We start from the raw sequence: 21,322 nt of genomic DNA on the forward strand, positions 1-21,322 counted from the left end.
TAGCTTCAGTTTGCTATCTAACTTTCAAGAACCATTAAATCTGACACATTCTTGGAAATCATGTTAATTTGATAAAGTGTTCCAATACTTGAAATGCCATCTATATGACCATATCTACCATCTTTTTTGATTAACTTAAAATAAAAAACGAACAGGCACAATTTGGCTCAGACCACTGTATCAATAAACATCAGATAACAACAACTGCAATCATGTTTCTGAATTTAATGCCTGAAAATCTGATCAAATTAACAAAATATGCTTGCTGCTAGTAGTATTCATGTTATATGTATTTATATGCACTAATAATTAAACCAGCCAAAATATGTAAATGCATAAATTCCAGTGTCTACTTATCATGAAAACATCATTTAACAAATCTAAGTTTCTTGCTAACAGACAAAAATGGGTGGAATAAAGTAGCACATGAACCTTGAAGGTTCGTGGAGATAAGAGGCTTCTTGCTAAGGATAATTAAATTAAATTATTTATTAAACTATGAGACATGAATAAAATATTGATCTTGTTCTTATATGACTATGAATGATATGAGATAGTAATTATGTATATGTAATCTGATAACTTAATATAAAAACATGAGCAAAAACCAAATACTTACAAGGTTCAACTCTATTTGATTACATATAGAAAAGAAGTCTTCCAGGGTTTTATCTATTCGAGGGGGAGATTCATCACTAGTTTTACTTGGTGGGGGAAAGAGAAAAAAAATTTTTACAGTTGCTATAATATGAATGTCATTATAAAATTTTTACATATAAATAAAGATATTTATTAATAAAAAAATCCTGCATACTACTGTTTTTGCAAGGTGCTAAATAAGGCCTTTAGGAAACCTTTAATTTCTAGAGGGATACTTTTTTATATATATAATGCATCCAACAGAAGCTTTTCATAATTGGAATATTTTAACTTGCAAAACTACTTTCTCTACACTCGATTCACAAGACGCAGTCGCAATAATCATATTTTAATGCAGCACTACTGATCTTTAGACCTTAAGTGGTTATAAGTGGTTCCCCCCTTTTGGAGCAATTTTTATTTATCATCAATATTTTGGTAGATAACACTGATTTGATTTTACAGAAAAACACAAAAAAAAAAACTAATTGATTTTAGCTTTTTTGCAGTGTTTATGAAGAAATGTTAAATTGAAAACTTGCACACAGTATTACACTTGTTTTTTTGGACCTATCTTTAACCCTTTATACAGTAAATTACATACTGTAATATATACCACTTTTCCTCATGAATATACTATTTTTTTATTTCAACAGATTCAGAATAAACTGTGTGCTTCTGTTCTCTGTGAAAATTGCACTTTCCATAAGACCTACCAAATTATACAATACTTACTTTGCAAATTTACTTCTTTACTTTTTTCATCCTCTAGCTTTCACACTGTTTTTGGGATTAAAATAATTTACTCAATGCATTTAATTTAATTCCTGTTTAATTACAGATTTCCAGTTGAATAAATAACGATAAACAGTAAATTACATATTATTACAATATGTAATTTACTGTATAAAGGGTTAAAGATAGGTCCAAAAAAACAAGTGTAATACTGTGTGCAGGTTTTCAACTTAACATTCCTTCATAAACACTGCAAAAAAGCTAAAATCAATTAGTTTTTTTTAGTGTTTTTCTGTAAAATCAAATCAGTGTTATCTACCAAAATATTGATGATAAATAAAAATTGCCTCCAAAAGGGGGAACCACTTATAATGCTTTCCCTTAAGGTCTAAAGATCAGAGTGCCCCTAGGCAAAAAATGTCCATATGAGAAAAGACTGAACATGTGGACTATAGGGCTTGGTAACTAGGTGCCTTAGAGGAGATGATAAAAATGAATGAAGATTAAATGTTCAGTTATAAAAAGTACTAGAAATAGGCCTTAAATTGAAATTATGGTGGAAGAATTACAAGGAAGGTGAAAGAGTTTATAGGAAGTTTTCTTTTTGCTGGTGAGTTATTAATTGCTGGAATAAGTTATTCCAATAGGTAACCAAGGATAAAAACTTGGGGAAACTCAACGGTCAGCCTGATTGGTATCTACAGTGGCAGGCAAAAAAACTGCATCAGTTGTGAATTTTGCAAATAATGTGTTTTGTGCTGCATTGTGGGTTGCAGAAATGTTAGAAATGCATTTGTTAGATGGGATATATATCTTTGTGAATGAAATCCAATAAAAAGACTCCACCTGATAAACCTAATTAACATAAATATCTTCCCAAAGGGCAAAATGCATAATTAATGGAAATATGAGAAATCGTACAAATGGCAATCATTACAACCAAGCATACATTTTATTGCATTTACGTGTACAAACTGAAATAACAAGTTAATGTAATAGTATTATGTACTGTAAATCAGCAAAATAAGTCCTCAATATTTTGTTGTTCCTCCTCAAGATGCAATTACAGCCTTGCAACAATCTGGCATGGAGTTAATCAACTTCTGGATATACAGTTGCTCAATTTTGTGGTACCACAGCCCTAAAATGCTCTCCTGCAGCTGAATCTTATTGTTGGCTTCTTCTGAGCAATTTTAGACAACATTATGTACCAGCAATTTTCAATAGGGTTCAAATCTTTGGTTTTACCAAACCAGTCCAACGTTGTAATGCTAGCATTTCTGAGGTATGACTGCACCTTAAGGGAGAAAAACGAGGGAAAATACTGGTGTAAGCCTTGTGAGACAAGGCTTAAAACATGTGAAGAGAAAGCTTGATCCAGATCTTCTCTTCACATCACCGGTTTCAGACTTTAATTTCAGCACCTGGGATACTGTTGACTGGTGGCAGCCTATTTTATCAGCGATAGCATGCGTAGAAAGCCTTTCCTGGGACAGAGCAACAGCAACACTTTATTTTCTTGGTGTCAACTAAACATATGGAGCCATGCTTACACCTCCACAAAACAGGATACTAACGAGCGTGTATACCCTTCCAATGCCGTAGTTATATAAAAGGCTGCGAAAAACAAGATGACTGTAATCAAAACAATATCTTATATGTTTCACTACAAATGTTACTTTTTTTAAGGTGATGCAGTTTTTTTGTCCGCCACTGTATACTGGTATGAGAAGTAACGTACATAGGGTCCCTTCTCCACTGGTGCAGCAAAAGCCTGGTATTTTTCACTACATGGCTTATACAGTAAACCCCCGCTATTTGCGGTACCTGTATTCGCGGTTTCACGATCGCTAATTTAATATAAAATGAAACCTAAAAAAATGTGAATTTTAAAGCGCTGTGAATATTTTCTGCCATAAAAAAAATGGGCGTGGCTAAAATTATCTTTCCCGGTCAAAACAGCGCTCAGTGGGTGGGGGAGAGGGGTGACAAAATCGCGAGCGTGGATGTTTCTCGCTAATCCTTGTTCAGTATGTGTTATGCGCTTATCATGGAAGGTTTCGTCGTCTGCTTTTAATTTATATGCTTACAAAAGTGATAAATCTACCATTTTGTAGTGTAAAACAGACTTTTTCGGGTGTGTTAACGGAAGAAAGTGACTTTATTGTGGACAAGTTCTTTCTAACCTGTACAAAAATATGGCTATGAATAACAAGGGAAACGTGAAAATATCAAAGAAGGTGATGACATTAATGAATAAATTTGAGTTATTAGACAAAATTTCCAATGGTGAAAGTGTCTCCTCAGTGGCAAAACATTATAAAATCAATGAGTCAAGGGTACGATCAATCAAAAAATCAGAAGAAAAAATCCGCCGTAGTGTCCGTGAAAATGCACTAATTGCTTAAAAAATTTGCTCTGTGACTCGTGATGTTAAATTAGAAAAAATGGAAAAAGCTTTAAATCTGTGGATAAAAGACCGAACTCAAAATAAAATTCCATTAAGTTCACTCATCATTCGTGAAAAAGCAAAACTCCTTTATCAACACTTTAGCGAAACTGGTGATAAGCACTGGCACGATAAGTTTTTTTGCTTGCAAAGGCGCTGGTTTGAAAAATTTGTTTGAAATTTCTAATAAATATTACATTTAATATTAAATTGTTTCTTATTTTCATTTCGATGCCATATGCTTGCATTTCACTATGTACTGTCTATGTACATAGTCATATTATGAAGGTACATATAATACATACATAGACAAAATTTTAGACTAGTTTTTCTTATATATTTCATACTTTGGAACGGAACCCCTTTATTACTATGGGAGCCATAACTCAGTATTCGCGACATTTCTCAGGAACATAACCCCCGCGAATAGCAGGGGTTTACTGTACTATGCACTATATGGTTTATACTATGTCAACTTCCTTAAATCATTTGGCCAATATAATAACTAATCCATGAATGAGATGTGTGATTAGTGGATCTCACTAATCAATAAAAATAAAAAAATCAAGCACTTGATATAATAAGAGAAAAAAAACAAGGATCGTTCAAAGTGTTTTGTTTAAATGGTCATTGTGGATTTCAGAATTTGTTTATTAATTTAATTTATATATTGAAGCCTACAGAGTGCATTCAAATTACAAGGTCTCCTAAATTATATTTTAAAAATGTGTTAAGGAATATGAATGGTATTGCTTGTGTAATGTGTTGTAGTTGTCTGATTGTTATTTGGTTTTTAGGAGCATTAGCAACTAAGGCCATATTGCTCAAGAAGCGTATGCTACGCACTGCTGCTCCTTCCCACCTGGCTATGGAGGCGCCATCAGTAAGGGTGGATTATCCGATCCATGTGTTTTACAAATTTTGCAGAACTGGCGAACGGGAAGTTTTTTAGCTATATTTAGCCATTTTATTGACTAATTGTTATATTAAATTATTTTCTGTAAGTAGCTTATAGACCTAGTCAAGATCCTTGGTTTATTCTGAATTCAGACAGCGAGATTTTGGAAGTTAATTAATATTTAAGTGTCCGTAGATTTACTGTTCACAACTTGCCGCTATTGTTATATGATACGTTATATCCTGAACTAGTAGTGTTAGCTTAGTATAGTATATAATATTATCAATTAATCAGTAAAATTTATTAATCTTGTTGAACTTCATTGTCAATTAAATTGTACTTTTTAACTAAATACATATAACGACTTAGATTTTACAAACGTAACATAATTAATTAATACATAACTTGATACGAAAGTTATAGAAAGAAACTCGAAGATAATACTTGATACTGAAAAAAAAAATATATATATGTATATAGATATAGTGTTACAACTGGGTTGGGATACAAGTTCAGGGTTATAATTTTTTACTGAAATTGAATCGAAATCATGACTCAGACCAGAGCAGCAAAGCAAAAGGCTCAAGCTAAATGGAGTGCTGTGGCTCAGGGAAGAACTGAGGGGGACAGTTACTCTCTGAATCACAGCCTTTTAAAATGCACTGCTTGCTTGATGTTTGTGGAGCAATCAGGTACGGGACATGATATTGCCAAGGGGGATGTCTTTGTGTGTGCATGTAAGGAATGTGAGGAAATGAGGCAACAACTCAGCGTTGTTATGGGCCTATATGAGAGCTTGAAGGACAGGGTGGATTCTCTCGAAGGATTTAAATTGAGGGGCCCATCAAGCTCTCAGCTGCCCACATCAATGCCAGAGCTTGCACTTGATCATCACGCAACACAGTGGCAACCCACAAGGCAGAATGCGCTGGTCCACAGGAACTAGTAGTTATTGGCGACTACTGACAGGGAAACGGGGAACATGCTATGTAAAAAGGATAGGTGGAACAGGACCAGTGTATGTCTGCCAGAGGCAAAGGTTGATGACGTTGTAGAGAGGATATCATCTTTTAAGGGCACAAAAGGTGATATTGTTGCACATGTTGACACTAATGATATTAAGAGTAGGAAACCGGCAGAATTACTTACCAAGTACAGGTCACTGCTCAGAAAAAGCCATGAATTAGGGTTGAATTTGAAAGTGTCCGCAATTCTGCCCACACACAATAGGAGGGAGTATATGATGAGAGCCTTGTCGATCAATTCGCTCCTGGAAAGATTGTGCAAGGCTCAAGGGGTAGAATTTTTCTCAGCCTGGTCTGTACTTGTTAACAGGAGAGACTGCTTCTACAGAGATGGGACACACTTAAATAGAAAGTGTGCAAGAATATTTGCTGATGCTATCGAGGCAGTGTTAGGTGGGTCGGAAAACTGCTAGCTTGGGAAGGATACAAGGACTAATAGATTAACAGTAGCCACTGGCAGAGGTGAAAGTAATTCTTGCACTGCTTCCATTGAAATGAACAGCAGCGTGGAAAACAATATGCAGGGTATTTCAGAGACTGCTGGGAGTCATTGCGGTAGAAGTAAACACATGGGTTGTGTTAGGGTAGCTAACAATAGGAACAGGTGCATGTATACTTGCATGTACACCAATGCTAGGAGTTTGGTAAATGAATTTGAGGTATTGCCCAGAACATCAAAGGCAGATATTGTTGGGATATCAGAGACGTGGTGTCACACAGATATAAGGAATGCAGAACTGGAATTTGGAGGTTACACTGTGTACAGGAAGGACAGACAGGATAGGAAGGGAGGAGGGGTTATGCTATTAGTTAAGAAACACAAAATCCAAGGAAGTGAAGCCAGTCGACATCGCTGGACAATGCAGTCTCAAGTCAGTTTGGTGTGATATAAGCTGGGAGATCAAAATTGAGAGTAGGAGTGTGTTATAGGCCTAATGACTCTGATGAGTATAATAAGAAACTGTACAGGGAAATAGAGTGGGCCAGTAAATCAGAGAGAGTCTTATAATGGGAGATTTTAATTTCCCAGATATTGACTGGAATTTGTGGGTTGGTCACTCACACACTAACAAGGCTTTTGTGGATTTATTGGATGATTGTTTTCTACATCAGCATGTTAGGGAGGCAACTAGAGGGAGTAATACTCTTGATCTGATTATCAGTAGTGATTCTTCATGCATAAAGAATCTGCAGATGAAGGAGCCGCTGGGTGGCAGTGATCACAGTGTGCTGAAGTGGGATTTACTCAAAGAGGTAACTACCATCAGGGGTAAAGGGAAGGGTTTTTGCTTTCGTAAAGGCGATTACGGTGGTCTGAGACAGTATTCAAATTCAAAATGGGAAGCATTCAAAGAATTTATCTTGGAAGCTACTAGGCTTTACATACCAACTAAAAAATATGGTTCGGGGTTAAATGGATGTCAGATGAACTAACGAGACATGGCAGAGAAGAAAAATGCATGGGATACATATAAATTAATGGGTGACATGGACGCCTATGATAGATATAAGCTGGTCTGTAACCAAGTCAAAGGAGATTAGGCAAGCAAAGGCAGATTATGAGAAATCCTTGGCAAAGGATGCAAAGAAAAACAACAAAGAGTTCTTTACCTATGTAAACTCTAGAAGGAAAGGGATGAATCAGATTGGTCCACTGGATATTGATGGTTCAACTGTTGATGATCCTGCTCATGTGGCTAACGAACGAAATGAGTATTTTGCATCTACATTCACCCATGAGGAGTTATTCAGGGAAGGGAATGCCAGAAGTGAGTTAAACTCTGGCAGCAAGCTAGATGATTTTGAAATAACTGAGAGGAAAGTGGAGGAGAAATTGTTGAAGATAAACCTAAAAAAGGCACCCGGGGTGGACGGGATCTATACAGTTATATTAAAAGAGGCAGCAAACCCTTAGCCATAATTATGAGAGCTTCTTTGGACTCAGGGGAAGTACCTCTGGACTGAATATGTGCAAATGTGATCCCAATTCACAAATGAGGATCAAAGGGCATCACAAGTAATTACAGACCTGTTAGTTTAACTTCTGTTCCAGGAAAATTATTGGAGGCACTGGTTAAAGAAGCACTGCAGGATCATCTAGACAAGACTTCAGTTATAGCTCGGACACAGCATGGTTTTGTTAAGGGAAAGTCTTGCCTGACCAATTTGATTGGATATTATGATGTGGTCACAAAGGAACTGGATGCAGGGAATAACTTTGATATCATATATTTGGATCTTATAAAGGCTTTTGATACTGTTGCACATGGAAGACTGCTGCACAAATTGGAGCAGTGTGGCACTGGAGGCAAATTGCTGCTATGAATAAAGGGATGGTTGAGTGGGAGAAGATAGAGAGTGGTAATCAATGAACACTGCTCATCGTGGACTAATGTTATTAGTGGAGTCCCTCAGGGTTCAGTGTTGGGTCCATTGTTGTTTTCTGTATTTATAAATGATACTGATGATGGTATATCAAGCTTAATGAAAGTTGAACAGATGGGCTGAGAGGTGGCAAATGAAGTTTAACATTGACAAATGTTAAACTTCATTTGCCACCGAAATGAAGAACGAAAAGGACCTGGGGGTAATTGTGCAGGCAGATGGACTGCAAGACTAGCTCATAGTGTCTTGTCAATGATATACAGGAATTTTTCTAGCAGGGATAAGGAGGTGATTATCCCCTTGTATAAGGCAATGGTCAGGCCACACCTTGAGTACTGTATACAGGTCTAGAGGCCTCATTTTAAGAAGGATGTAGAGCTGTTGGAATGAGTACAGAGAAGAGCAACAAGATTAGTGAATGGAACAAAGGGTTGCTCTTACGAAGAAAGGCATAAATTTTGAAAATTACAGTGTCTGGAGACTAGGCACTGCGAGGTGATCTGATTGAGGTGTATAAAGCGTTGAATGGTTTGAGCATGCTCAATGCCGATGGAATTTTCCTCTTGCTCATAATAATCATCTGAGAGGGCATAAATCCAAATTGAGGAAAGACAGATGTAGGATAGATGTGTGGAAGTTTGCCTTTAGCCAGCGGGTAGTTGGTGGGTGGAAGACTTCCGTCCTTTGTTGTGGAAGTTGATAGCCTAAATAAATTTAAGGCTGAGCTGGACAGGTACTTGGAACCAACGGAGGGGTGAAATGGGAGCAGCTTTTTTTTTTTTTTCTCTTGGCTGATGCTGCATAAGCTTGCTTTCTTGCATCATATGCCTCTACTAATGCTAAAACCCATTTCACGTCCATTGAAGACATTCAGAAAAAAAAAACGACCGAAGTGTTAAACGGGGTTACAGAAAATAACTTACAGAAATGTTTTTGTGCTTGGAAGAAACATGGAACAGTGTCTACAAGGGGATAACTTATCAAGTTATGAAATATTTTATTATATTTATTTTTTGCAGTCTTGTTATTTAACAGTTGCACCTTGTATATTGTGTACTTTGAAGGATTGTTGGATTGTGTGTGGTTAATATTGTTTGGTATTCTGGTATGTAAATGAACAAGTTAGAAAGGCTTTCGATACTGTTGCACATGGAAGACTGCTGCACAAATTGGAGCAGTGTGGCATTGGAGGCAAATTGCTGCTATGGATAAAGGGGTGGTTGAGGGGGAGAAGACAGAGAGTGGTAATCAATGGACACTGCTCATCGTGGACTAATGTTATTAGTGGAGTCCCTCAGGGTTCAGTATTGGGTCCTTTATTGTTTTCTGTATTTATAAATGATATTGATGATGGTATATCAGGCTTAATGTCCAAGTTTGCAGACGATACGAAGGTTGGCAGGGTTGTCAAGGACACTACTGATACTATGCTGCTGCAACAGGATTTGCAAAGGTTGAGCAGATGGGCTTCGAGGTGGCAAATGAAGTTTAACACTGACAAATGTAAAGTACTACATATGGGAAACAGCAACCCCAGAGCAACGTATCAACTCTGTGGTACTACACTGACAGTGGTAGAGAATGAAAGGGACCTGGGGGTGGTTGTGCAGGCAGATATGAAGTTCTCTGAGCAGTGCAGACGAGCTGCAAGAGTAGCTCATGGTGTATTGTCAATGATATATAGGAATTTTTCTAGCAGGGATAAGGAGGTGATTATTCCCTTGTATAAGGCAATGGTCAGACCACACCTAGAGTACTGTATACAGGCCTGGAGTCCTCATTTCAAGAAGGATGTAGAGCTGCTGGAACGAGTACAGAGACGGGCAACAAGATTGGTGAATGGGACAAAGGGGTGCTCTTACGAAGAAAGGCTTAAGTTTTGCGAATTACAGTGTCTGGAAACTAGGCACCAGCGAGGTGATCTGATAGAGGTGTACAAAGCCTTGAATGGTTTGAGCATGCTCAATGCTGATGGGATTCTTCCTCTTGCTCAGAATAATCACCTGAGAGGGCATAAATTCAAATTGAGGAAAGACAGATGTAGGATAGATGTGCGGAAATTTGCCTTTAGCCAGCGGGTGGTTGGTAGGTGGAACAGACTTCCATCCCTTGTCGTGGAAGTTGATAGCCTAAATAAGTTTAAGGCTCGGACAGGTATTTCGAACGAACAGAGGGGTGAAGTGGAAGTGGTTATTTTTTATTTATTTATGTTACTTTTTTTTTTTTTTTTTTTTGGCTGATGCTGCATAAGCTTGCTTTCTTGCATCAAATGCCTCTACTAATGCTAATGCTAAAAAAAGTTGTGTAAGGTCATCAGTAAACACAAAAACCTCAGCACCGTGACCAGTTGGTTCCACAGAACAAGAAAACTGAAGCAAGCTGGAGTTGTGAACTTTAAAATTACTAAGCAAAATTACCTGACCATTAAGAAAGTTGGACCATAGTTGGCTACTGTGGAGATTAAAATTTTTGGTCTGGCTACTTGGCCAAAAACTTGATTATAGAAAAATGCCTTGCTGTCTGTGTGAGTGAATTAGTTGAGCAAGAAGTGAACACTTGGAAAGGAAAGTATGATCACCAGGTTCAAAGAACATCAAAGACAAACCACCAGGAAGTTTGTCTTTGATGTCCTGCAAGCATCTTACAGAGAAATGAATTTCACTTTTTTTTTTGCATGAATTCTTAACCATATATGGGATGTAGATTACCTTTTAACCAATAGACACACATTGGGATTAAAGTATGTCGTTTTATAACCTTAAAATCAGCACAAAAAAAAATTTAAAACTGCTCACTTCTTGATACCACCTGTTGCTTTCATCATATGAAAAATTATCCATTTTTATATTAGAAACACATTTTTTTTAATTTTTTTTTTAAAATAAACCCTGCCATGGTCACTTTAGATATTTTTTTTTCACATGTTATGCCTACAATTTGTATGTATCTTGAGGTTGATCGGAAACACAATAATTGAGAAACTCAAATTGCATCAGTGTCAATCATTTAGATATTGTTGAAATTAGGAGGCAGGGGATCAGATCTGATATTTTAACATACCAGAGGTTAAACATCCAGTCTACTGTAGTGTTTTTCTTTCCTATTCCCCCCCCCAAATAAATAATAACCTGAGTGACACCCTGGATAACAACTGGCAGCAATGAGGGTCAAGAAATAACAGGACAATGCCAAAAGGTTTGTTGTGAGAGACAGCGAGAGCTTGCTACATGCCAGATAACCTACCAACTGAAAGGTCAAACTGGGAATCATTTGTTCCTTTGTTTGCTCTTAGTATTTGTCTTTGTGCTTTTTTTTTTTTTGTTTGTTTGTTTGATCTGCAACATGCACTATTTATTTTACCTGCCTATTTTTATTATCCCACTAAGTAAATTTTGTTTTTTTGTTAATCCACTGAAGATCTACAGAGAGCAATCAAAACATGTGCTTCCCCAGTGTACTGTTCTTTGTTATTCAGAATATTCAGTTGTTGAGGATATTCTAAGAATAAAATGGAATCCTTCAATGTTTTTTCCACCAAAATTCTCAAAATGATAATACAGTATTTTGTTTATTCAATTTACTAGAGTTATACTAGGTTTTTAACTTTGTTTTCTTGTCTGATACACCACACAAAAGCTATATCCCATCCTCAAAATTAGAACAAATACATAAACTCCACTCAACCAGCAACCCACCCAAATTATTGATAAATTATCAATTTTTTTGTCTTCTCAATTTTTGATATCAATAATTATATGAAAAATTGAGAAAACAATAACAATGAAATCTTTTATGTCTGCAAATATAATCCCAAAAATGATATGTCACAATTTTTTTATTATATCTAGGTGGGTGGTTGTTTTACAAAACAGGCTGAGAAACATTGGGGGATTTTAACACCATAAATTTCAATAAAACAGTACAGTATATATCAAGATAGAATTTCACTTACATTCCTGTATCTACTGCAGTATTGTGATATATATTTGCCCCTGCTACTTTCATTACATTCTGAAAGAATAATTTTTTTTAACAATTTAAATAATACAGAATATAATGAACAGTTACAAAAGATTTCTCAGAAACAGCTGATAGTTAATTGAGATTAATATTAATACCATAAATATAATTACCATAACACAAACCTTTTCACCAAGTTAAAAATATGCACACACTAGTAGTATTGCAGTACATGTCATTAATGGAATTAACTAACCAACCTATTTCTTTTTTAATAACCAATTTAAAAATTTTAATTAATAACGTTTTCAAATACAATTATGATATTTTTTGGCAAGTTACAAAAAGTAGCAATATTATATATTAAATATTATAGCAATTATATATAATACAGTATATAAATATTATAGCAATACTATTATTATATATTAAAGCAATATTATAGGATGTTATATTTTAATTGATTTTATTTTAATATTTTATATTTTAATCTTTTAAAAGATTATATTTTAATCTTATTAATAAAGGTATCAACAGTAATAGGAATGCTGTTGATACCTTTATCTTTCCATGGAGGAATTCATAACTATGAAGATGTTTACAAGCCAGAAAAAGTTGACAGTGGAGAACACAATTCAATTACTGCTAAATTACCATAAAAATTTATTTATAGAGAGCTGGTATATATGTCAGCTCACGCTGTAAGGGGAAACAAAGCATTTTTCCTGTCTTCCCCCCAATATGAAGATATCAAACCAAAATACATTAAACCCTCGCTAGTCTGGATTAATTATTATTAGCCATAAGGTGCAAAAAAGCCTGAGGCTTATGCTGCACCAGCCAAAAAAAAAAAAAAATGCCATGTTACCCTGAGAGAGAGAGAGAGAAGTAGAAGGGAATCACCAAGAAAGAAGAATGATGATATCCAGCTCAGGACCCTGGGTTTGCCAAGCCCATACTCACCAGATGTGAGCCCCTGGGATAATGGTGCCATTCTCTTGAAATCATAAAATGTAACATAACTCTTTTGCACAAGATTGCAGGATAATTAATTGAAACATGCCCACAAATATAGAAATTTTTGTGTGATAGAAATATTCCTGCCACCTTTAAATTATCCTGGGAAAAAAAAGTAATTTTAGCATGCCAATTTCACAAAAGTTCCCTGTTGCTTACTTTTATTAACAAGCTTTTTAAGCTGGCAAAAAAAAAATAATGAAATGAGAATTTAATTAAAATGACTCAGAGTGTTGATGCTTTTTAAATAGCAAAATACAGTATTTGTGTTTTGGGAAATGTTTATTTGAAAGTAGTGCAGTAATGAGCAACTTTAAAGAGCCATAATTAGTGTTGCATGAGAAAATTAAGACCATATTGAAATACCTTTTTTGCAGACTACAATAAAAATAAAGGGAGGAATACCTTTTTACACATAAGCCTCTGTGTTTGATTTTTGACGTTAGTCAAAATTCAGAAATGTGCCTGTCTTGACAGGAGCATTTTCATTGGACTCTTTTCATACTGTTACTCCTTTGATCTCAAATGAGGGTTGCAGGATGCAGCAACTCTAATCTTTCATCCCTCACAATAACCAACCATAGAACTTGTGCAATTTACAAATACTGATGCCATTACCTTGGTACCACAGTGCACATTCTAAACAATTCTAACCTGACATAATTGCATTACATTTATTTGATCTGCTCACCCATCTTTATGCTTTGCAATGTGATCAAACCAGTGTTACAAAATAATTATCATTCAGAGTGAAGCTAGTTATTTTTAGGTGCAAATGTCTAAGTGCTGTTTAGTTTCAATATGACTGTGCCTCCAGACAGGAAAGGCACTAGCATTGGTGGTGCCTAAGGCAAAACTTTGTAATGACATCTAATTCATATTGTATCTTAACACGCACATATATATGCAATAACACATCTGGCATTTAGCTTTGTGGGGTTAACCTGGAGAAAATTACTAATGACTTAAAGTCCTTGCAAATTTACCTGCATCCCCACAGAAAAGCATCTGCAGAACCATTTAATGAAAACACTTAACAAAATAGTTATTAATAATTTCTAAATTTAGATGGATTTTCAAAATTGAGTTGTAAAACAGGTAGGGAGAAAGCAGAAATTTAATGTTAAATGTAAAACATTCTTATTAACTGTGCAGCGGCTGTGGCAAGTGCCTCACTCACCCTTACACCAAGCCTGCCTCCAGAAATCAACTCCTAAAGATAGTGCAAATTGCAGAACCCCAGGGGCTCACATCTGGTGAGTATGGGCTTGGCACACCCAGGGTCCTGAGCTGGAAATCACCATTCTTCTGTTTCTTGTTGATTCCCTTCTACTTCTCTCTCTCTCTCTCTCTCTCTGGGTAACTCGGAAATTTTTTTTTTTTTTTTTTTTTTTTGGCTGGTGCAGCATAAGCCTCAGGCTTCCTTGCACTATATGGCTAGTGATAATAATAATAATAATAATAATAATGAGTGAAGTTCCCCTCTCTGAGGAATGCATAAATTCATAAAGACTATAACCCCTTTCTCTCACTAGAGCTGTTGCCTTTAGATTTTTTCCTATGGGACTGTCATGGTTATGTTATTATTATTTAGGAGCATTAGCAACTAAGGCCATATTGCTCTGGGGATATGTGGTGGTCACTCCCTGACCTTTCCGCATCCTCTGTATTTGTTGGCTCATGGGCTCAAACCCCGGTCTAATCAAGAAGCATGTGCTACGCACTGCTGCTCCTGCACACCTGGCTACGGAGGCGCCAGGACTGTCATGGCAATATCAGTTAATTTACACACACCCACACACACTTGATACCTTTAAAAACAGTATCTTGCAACTCATTTTCCAGCATCCTCCCTCTACATTAGTTAGTATTATGCAGTATGCTCCCTTGTGCACAGTAGCACATTCAAAATGAGTAATCAATTTCAATACATTTTATAATTAATCAGTATGCACTACATCTTTTCATGCACAAAAGACGGAGGGCGATTACCAATTTTCATGCTACTGGCTTTTCTTGCTTAATAGTTTCGATAGTAATCACTTAAAAGCATAGTGTTTATCAGCATTTGCTTTCATTATTAGGAAAGAAACATTCCTTTAGAATGTATAGTTTATACATTGCCATGCAATTTCCATTCCACACGTCATCAAGATTAAGGCCAGTGGGTTCCTTACAATCTTTTAATCTTGATGACCTCTAACCAGAACTCTCCCCACTTTCATAGGAGTAAGTTCCATGAATATGATTAAGCACCCAGAAATCAAAAAATTCAAGTAATAATTAGAATAGGTATTAAACAGATGTTTTGCAAGTTGTAAATAAGCGACAAGAAGGGGCGTTATAAGTCATCATTGGGAGATTAGTGTACCTATTATCTTGCAACCCCTGCTGTCTTCACATCTGACGTTCATAAAAAAAAAAAAAAGAGACCAAACGTTTAGTTTCTTTTAGTGCATAGCATCGATTGTTGTGTTCTGTCACACGGCAAAAGGACAAATTTTGTTTCATTATTTATGTCAGGGTTATCGGAATTTTTATTATTATTATTTCTATTTTTGTTTAGAAATCGTGAAAATGATGGGCAAACGCAAGAGTTGTGCTTTCAATGAACAAAAACTTGAAATTATTCAAGTTTGAAAACGGTGCATCTGTTAAATCTCTAAAGAACCATTATAATGTAGGTTACCATACGCGACATTGAAAAAAAAAAAATAATGGGAAGTTATTAGATTTAAAATCGACATCATAAAAATAAAGGGAAGCACTTTTTATGTAGGTTGCTGAAGGGGGAAGAGGGATAATTAGTGTCTCAATAATTGAAGGTAAGGCAAGACCAATAGTAATTCCCAGTGATCTTTTCAAGAAAAGGTTTTTATTCTAACAGAAAGGGATTCTGTTGGTTTTTTTTTTTTTCATGGTAATAAAGGATGAGTTCTGGTGAGACATGTAAAACCTAAATCACATATGCTAAGCAATAACCAGGGATGCCCAAACTTGTTCTGCAGTGTACTACATATGTTTGAACATGCATCATCCATAAGCTACTGGAATCGGTAATCCCCACTACTGATCTGCTTCACCAAATGTTTTTGTTAACTATATAAAAAAATTACTGTATACACTAAATGCTTGTGATATAGTAAAAAAAATAAACAATTTCACATTTATAAAACAAATTTTATAGATTAATGAATAAATACTTGTCCATACAGAGTTTGTGTCATGAGGAGCTCACTAACACCTTATGTGTGTTAAATTAATACTTAAACTAGCAAATATAAATTGTGGGTTCCTAGCCAGAAGTCTGGATTAGAATTTTTGGCACTAAAAGTAGGATTTAAACCTTATCTAGATTGGGCAGTAAAATACTGGTCACCAAGCAAGATTTCTTAGCAACAGGCAACTATTTTACAAGTCATGGTCTTACTTATTCACTGATTGTCCATTTTTTTTTTTTTTTTTTTTTTAAGCAGTAGCAACTGCTGAAGAGTTCAACTTGTAGTTAAAAAAAATAATAATAAATAAATTTTAAAAAATATATATATATACACTGGCGTTCAAGAAAGTGCATCACCCCTTAAAATTGTAATTGTCATCCGAATAACATAAGTATATGGCAATATTTCTTACGGATTGCGTCACATAAGATTGACACGCGTAGGTGATGACGTAATATTGCATCAGATGTTACTTTCAGCTATATAAGCATGCTCTGCAAGAGTTGCAGTCATTCCTTGCTTGTGTCAGGATGGCGAGTTACATGCAGTTGACATCACAAAGAAAGAGTGTTATTATTGCTTTACGTGAGGAAGGATGTTATTCCTGTCATGTCTTGTAATCAGTCGACAGTGAGTAGATTTCTTTCCGAACTCAAGAATACCAGTTCTGCTGATAGGAAAAAAGGAACTGGATGCTGCAGAGTCTACGCCAAAACAGAATCGTGTCTTGAAGTGCTTATGCCTTAAAAACTGTAAAGCTTCTTTGTCGGAGCTGCAAACAGAATGGTAAGAACTAGGGCTTGCAATACCGAGATTACGGGATCCCAGTAATTATTTTCCAGTATTCAAATCCCAGTATCGATACAAAAATACACCAGTTTTTCGGTACTAATTTAAAAAATAATTATCCATGATTTATTCACATAAAGGTTATAAAATCGACAACAATAAATCATTAATACTACTGAATTTGCAAATGAGGGATTGTTATACACAGTACAAATGCAATGGAAACTTGAAAACGTCATGGAACTGTAAGACATAAAATCTTACAAATATAATTTGCTTTGTAAGTATAGTGTGTGTATGTGGAAGTAAAGCACTTAAGGAATAACAAAAACATCATTACGGAAATATTTCCATTAGTGGGAGTAGGTCTGGTAGGGCAATTAAGGAATATGGTGAACATTGGTATGGCAGGTTCGGAATGGTTAAAATTAAAAGCTACTGAACAATAGTTTAATCCCTCTATTACACTTCTACTTGAGGATCCAACATGCAACATTTAGTGCATTTTGAGAAAGGGTGTCAGTATGGAGCAGTTCAAAGGTATTGTGAACAGGTGATCTAGAGGTAAAAGATGAAAGTATTTCGTTGTGTGGGGAAAATATTCTGTTTTTCCCACCAAAGGAAGAAGAGCGAGTTTAAATAATAACACTGTGATTGGGTCAGGTTTAAATTAGATAAGGGGGGGGAGTATGTAAATGTGTGCAAACCTCTCTGGGATTTGCACATAAGCTTGCATATAAAAAAGTAGTACAAGGGGCAATTGTAACTTGCAATCAATTAAATAAATAAATAGAGAAATAAATAAATAAGGTACTTGCACCAAAAGAGGGGTTTGTGGTTGTTGTTCGGAGGAGTTGCAGACTTCCAGTGGTAGTTATGGGTTCAGTTTGGATCCAGTTCTGGGAGTATCCAGCTATATAGTGAAGGGTTCTGCTGGGCACGCTCGTGTGCTAGAAGTTACTTTGGAAGTTGAATAACAAGCCAGTCAGATAGTGCCCTGGCTTCTACTACTGCTGTGGTAATTTCCTTCAGTATTAATAGAGAACTGTTCTTGAAATCCCAAAATAAGACAGTACTGGAAGAGCTATACAGCAGAGATGCAGAGTTCAACTAAGAGAGAGAGAGAGAGAGAGAGAGAGAGACATCACTGCACTCTGTGGAAGGAACCTGCACAAAGGAATCCCACCGTGAAAGAGAAGGAAGGTAAGCCCTCTGAACTGTGTTGTTTTGGAAATGGTACTTAGATAAAATGGAAGATTATTTTAGAGTAAGGTTGAAGTTGAAGAAACATGAGAAATAGGAAAATGTTTAGTATTGAGTTGGTTTATTGGTTGAAGATGTAAAGAAAATTTATATTGCTAAATTAAGAGAGATTACACAGAACTGTTAGCATTAAGTTAGCAACTTATGGATTGCTGTTGTGAAGAGAATTGATATTGGTGATTAAGAGAAATATGAGGAAGTGATTAAGATTGAATTAGTTTAGTGTTTGAAGCTGTAGAGAGAGTTGATTGTTAATTGAGAGAAATTTTATGGAAAAGATAGTGTATTAACAGATTAAATGAGAAAAATGAATAGATTAGATGTACATTAAATGAAAACACCAGTTATGTATTATAAGTAGATTTGTACGATAAATGACTTCTTTTATATTAAACGTCAGTCCAAGCTTAAATGCCAGTCCCTTTCTTTCGTTAATATGGATATAGTGCCATAAAAAGTCAAAAAGGAAATATTTTTTATTTTTCATAAAAAGGAAATAACATCTTTTGAAGATGAGGGAATAAGGGAGGGGGTTAAACTGCAACTCATCTACGACTATCTCAGTACAAAGCACTAACCAGCACAGAATCCAAAAGGACGTTTTCAGCCGCTAATTAAATATGTACTAAAATTAGATCCAGTTTAAACGATAACACAATTGAGTTTAAGAGCTCACTTTATTCGGACAGGTGGTGTAGATGCTTATTTTTATGTTTTTAGAATAACTGTATGTTTAATAATTTTTGCTAGAATAGTTGTTAATGACAGTATGCTACTCCAACAGGATCTACACGAGTTGGACTGACAAGTGGCAACTGAAGTTTAACATTGATAAATGCAAAGTACTGCATATGGGTAGCAATAACCCAAGAGAAACATAGCAACTGTGTGGTACTACACTCAGGGAAGTGGAAAGTGAAAAAGACTTGGGGGTAATTGTGCAGTCAAATATGAAGTTTGCTGAGCAATGCAGTCGGGCTGCTAGGGCAGGTCACGGAGTCTTGTCAATGATATATAGAATTTTGCTAGCAGGGACAGGGAGGTGATTATCCTGTTGTATAAGCCATAGTCAGGCCACACTTAAGAGTACTGTGTACAGGTCTGGAGGCCTCATTTTAAGAAGGATGTAGAGTTGCTAGAATGAGTACAAAGAAGGGCAACAAGATTTGTGAGGGGACCAAAGGAGTTCTCTTACCAAGAAAGGCTTAAGTTCTGCTAATTGCAGCACTTGCGAGGCAATCTGATTAAGGTGTATAAGGCCTTGAATGGGGTTGAGCAAGCTGAATGCGGATGGGATTCTTCCTCTTGCTCAGATTAAGAACCTGATGGGGGGGGGGGGGGGGGGCACAGATTCAAATTGAGAAAAGACAGTTGTAGAATTGATGTGTTGAAATTTGTCTTTAGCCAGCGGGTGGTTGATTGGTGGAACAGACTTTCATCTTTTATTGTGGAAGTTGATAGCCTAAATAAATGTAAGGCTGAGCTGGACAGGCATCTGGAACGAATGGAGGGCTAAAATGGGAGGTTTTTTTTTTTTTTGGCTGATGCTGCATAAGCTTGTTTTCTTGCATTGTATACCCCTAATAATGCTAAAGAGTATTACTCCCTCTGGTTACTCCTTGAACAGTTGCTGTAGAAAACAACCCTCCAATAAATTCATAAAATCTTGCTAGCATGCAAGTGACTAACCCACAAGTTCCAGTCAATATCTAGAAAGTTAAAATCTCCCATTACAAGACATTCTGATTCACTAGCCCACTCTAGCAAGAAAGCAAGCTTATGCAGCATCAGCCGGAAAAAAAAAAAAAAACCACTTCATCCCTCCGTTCGTTCGAAATACCTGTCCAGCTGAGCCTTAAATTTATTTAGGCTATCAACTTCCACAACAAGGGATGAAAGTCTGTTCCACCAACCAGCTACTCTATTTCTCGTTGTTGCCCTTCGTCTGCCCAGTCGTTCAATTTCAAGTTTATCATCATATAACTGCAATGCATGTTATTCTTACTATTTTAATAAATTATTTTATTCTTTGGGAATAAGCACTAAAAAAAACATTCAAAAGCACACGAGAACAGAAACATAAGACTTATTCTGGCACATTCATTTGTCCTTTGAATGATTGCACAGAAAAGTTCCACAGCATCACTACATAGCTGTATTTATGCTATGAGAAAGAGTATAACCTTCACCATTACACAAACGTTATTAGATCTAAAAATATATTATTAAATCTACACTTCAAAAAAAAAAAAAAAAAAAAAAACTGATTTTCAACATTGCTAACCCTACTTACAGAAAGTGCTTCCTTTAGTGACCACACGAGAGATTTAACTTTTGCTACATAATCATATTTATATTCAGTAGATGATTGAGATTGTGTAGGTGCCTGCGGATTTACATTTACAGGTTGATTAGATTGAATTTGTTGTCCACCAGGTGCAGCCAACATCGTAAAGCAAAAGAAATATCAGGCACCTAAAATCTTACCACACATTCGTATCTTTTCAAATATACAGTGATATCCCAGCGCCCTCTACATTTATTGATTAAATAAACCTAAAATAAATATTGCAATTTATTATTTACTAGCCGAACCACAGAGTACAGTGTACTGCATTACATTGATTGGTAAAGGCCTGAGATCTAATCCCGTCATTGTAGCGAGGATTTTTTATGCGCGGTTTTAACAACGTGGTTGAGTTAGTCGGTCTCAGACGAGATTGGGGCTTTTTCCCCCTCCCGAAACCGCAGGTTTTCTAACAAACCAGCTTTTTCCGGCAAACACACAAATTGACTACAGAATACATCCAAATTGCAAATCATAATCTGTACGTGGCACAATATGTCCTAAGTCGCTAATGTGTCTAAAGTAGGGTGACCAGACGTCCCGTTTTTAACCGGATTGTCCCGTTTTTCTGCCACTGATCCCACTGTTCCGAGA

At 36.0% G+C, this 21,322-nt stretch overlaps 1 protein-coding gene across 2 annotated transcripts in view; it reads right to left on the minus strand.

Moving 5' to 3' along the window:
* The window catches only part of ix (mediator complex subunit intersex), a 37,433-nt gene extending 16,540 nt beyond the window's left edge, over positions 1 to 20,893 (minus strand). For both annotated transcript variants that reach the window (XM_090379825.1, XM_090379824.1), the window contains exons 1-3: positions 20,675 to 20,893; positions 12,084 to 12,142; positions 620 to 704 (exon numbers count right to left, since the gene is read on the minus strand). In XM_090379825.1, coding sequence (XP_090235951.1) covers positions 620 to 704; positions 12,084 to 12,142; positions 20,675 to 20,830 — 300 coding nt within the window. In that variant the 5' untranslated portion in view covers positions 20,831 to 20,893. The remainder of the gene's footprint in view (positions 1 to 619; positions 705 to 12,083; positions 12,143 to 20,674) is intronic.
* Positions 20,894 to 21,322: the final 429 nt, after the last annotated feature.

Source organism: Mastigoproctus giganteus, chromosome 8 (assembly GCF_048544385.1).
Source record: "Mastigoproctus giganteus isolate SK-2022 chromosome 8, ASM4854438v1, whole genome shotgun sequence".
Classification (NCBI taxonomy): Eukaryota; Metazoa; Arthropoda; class Arachnida; order Uropygi; family Thelyphonidae; genus Mastigoproctus; species Mastigoproctus giganteus.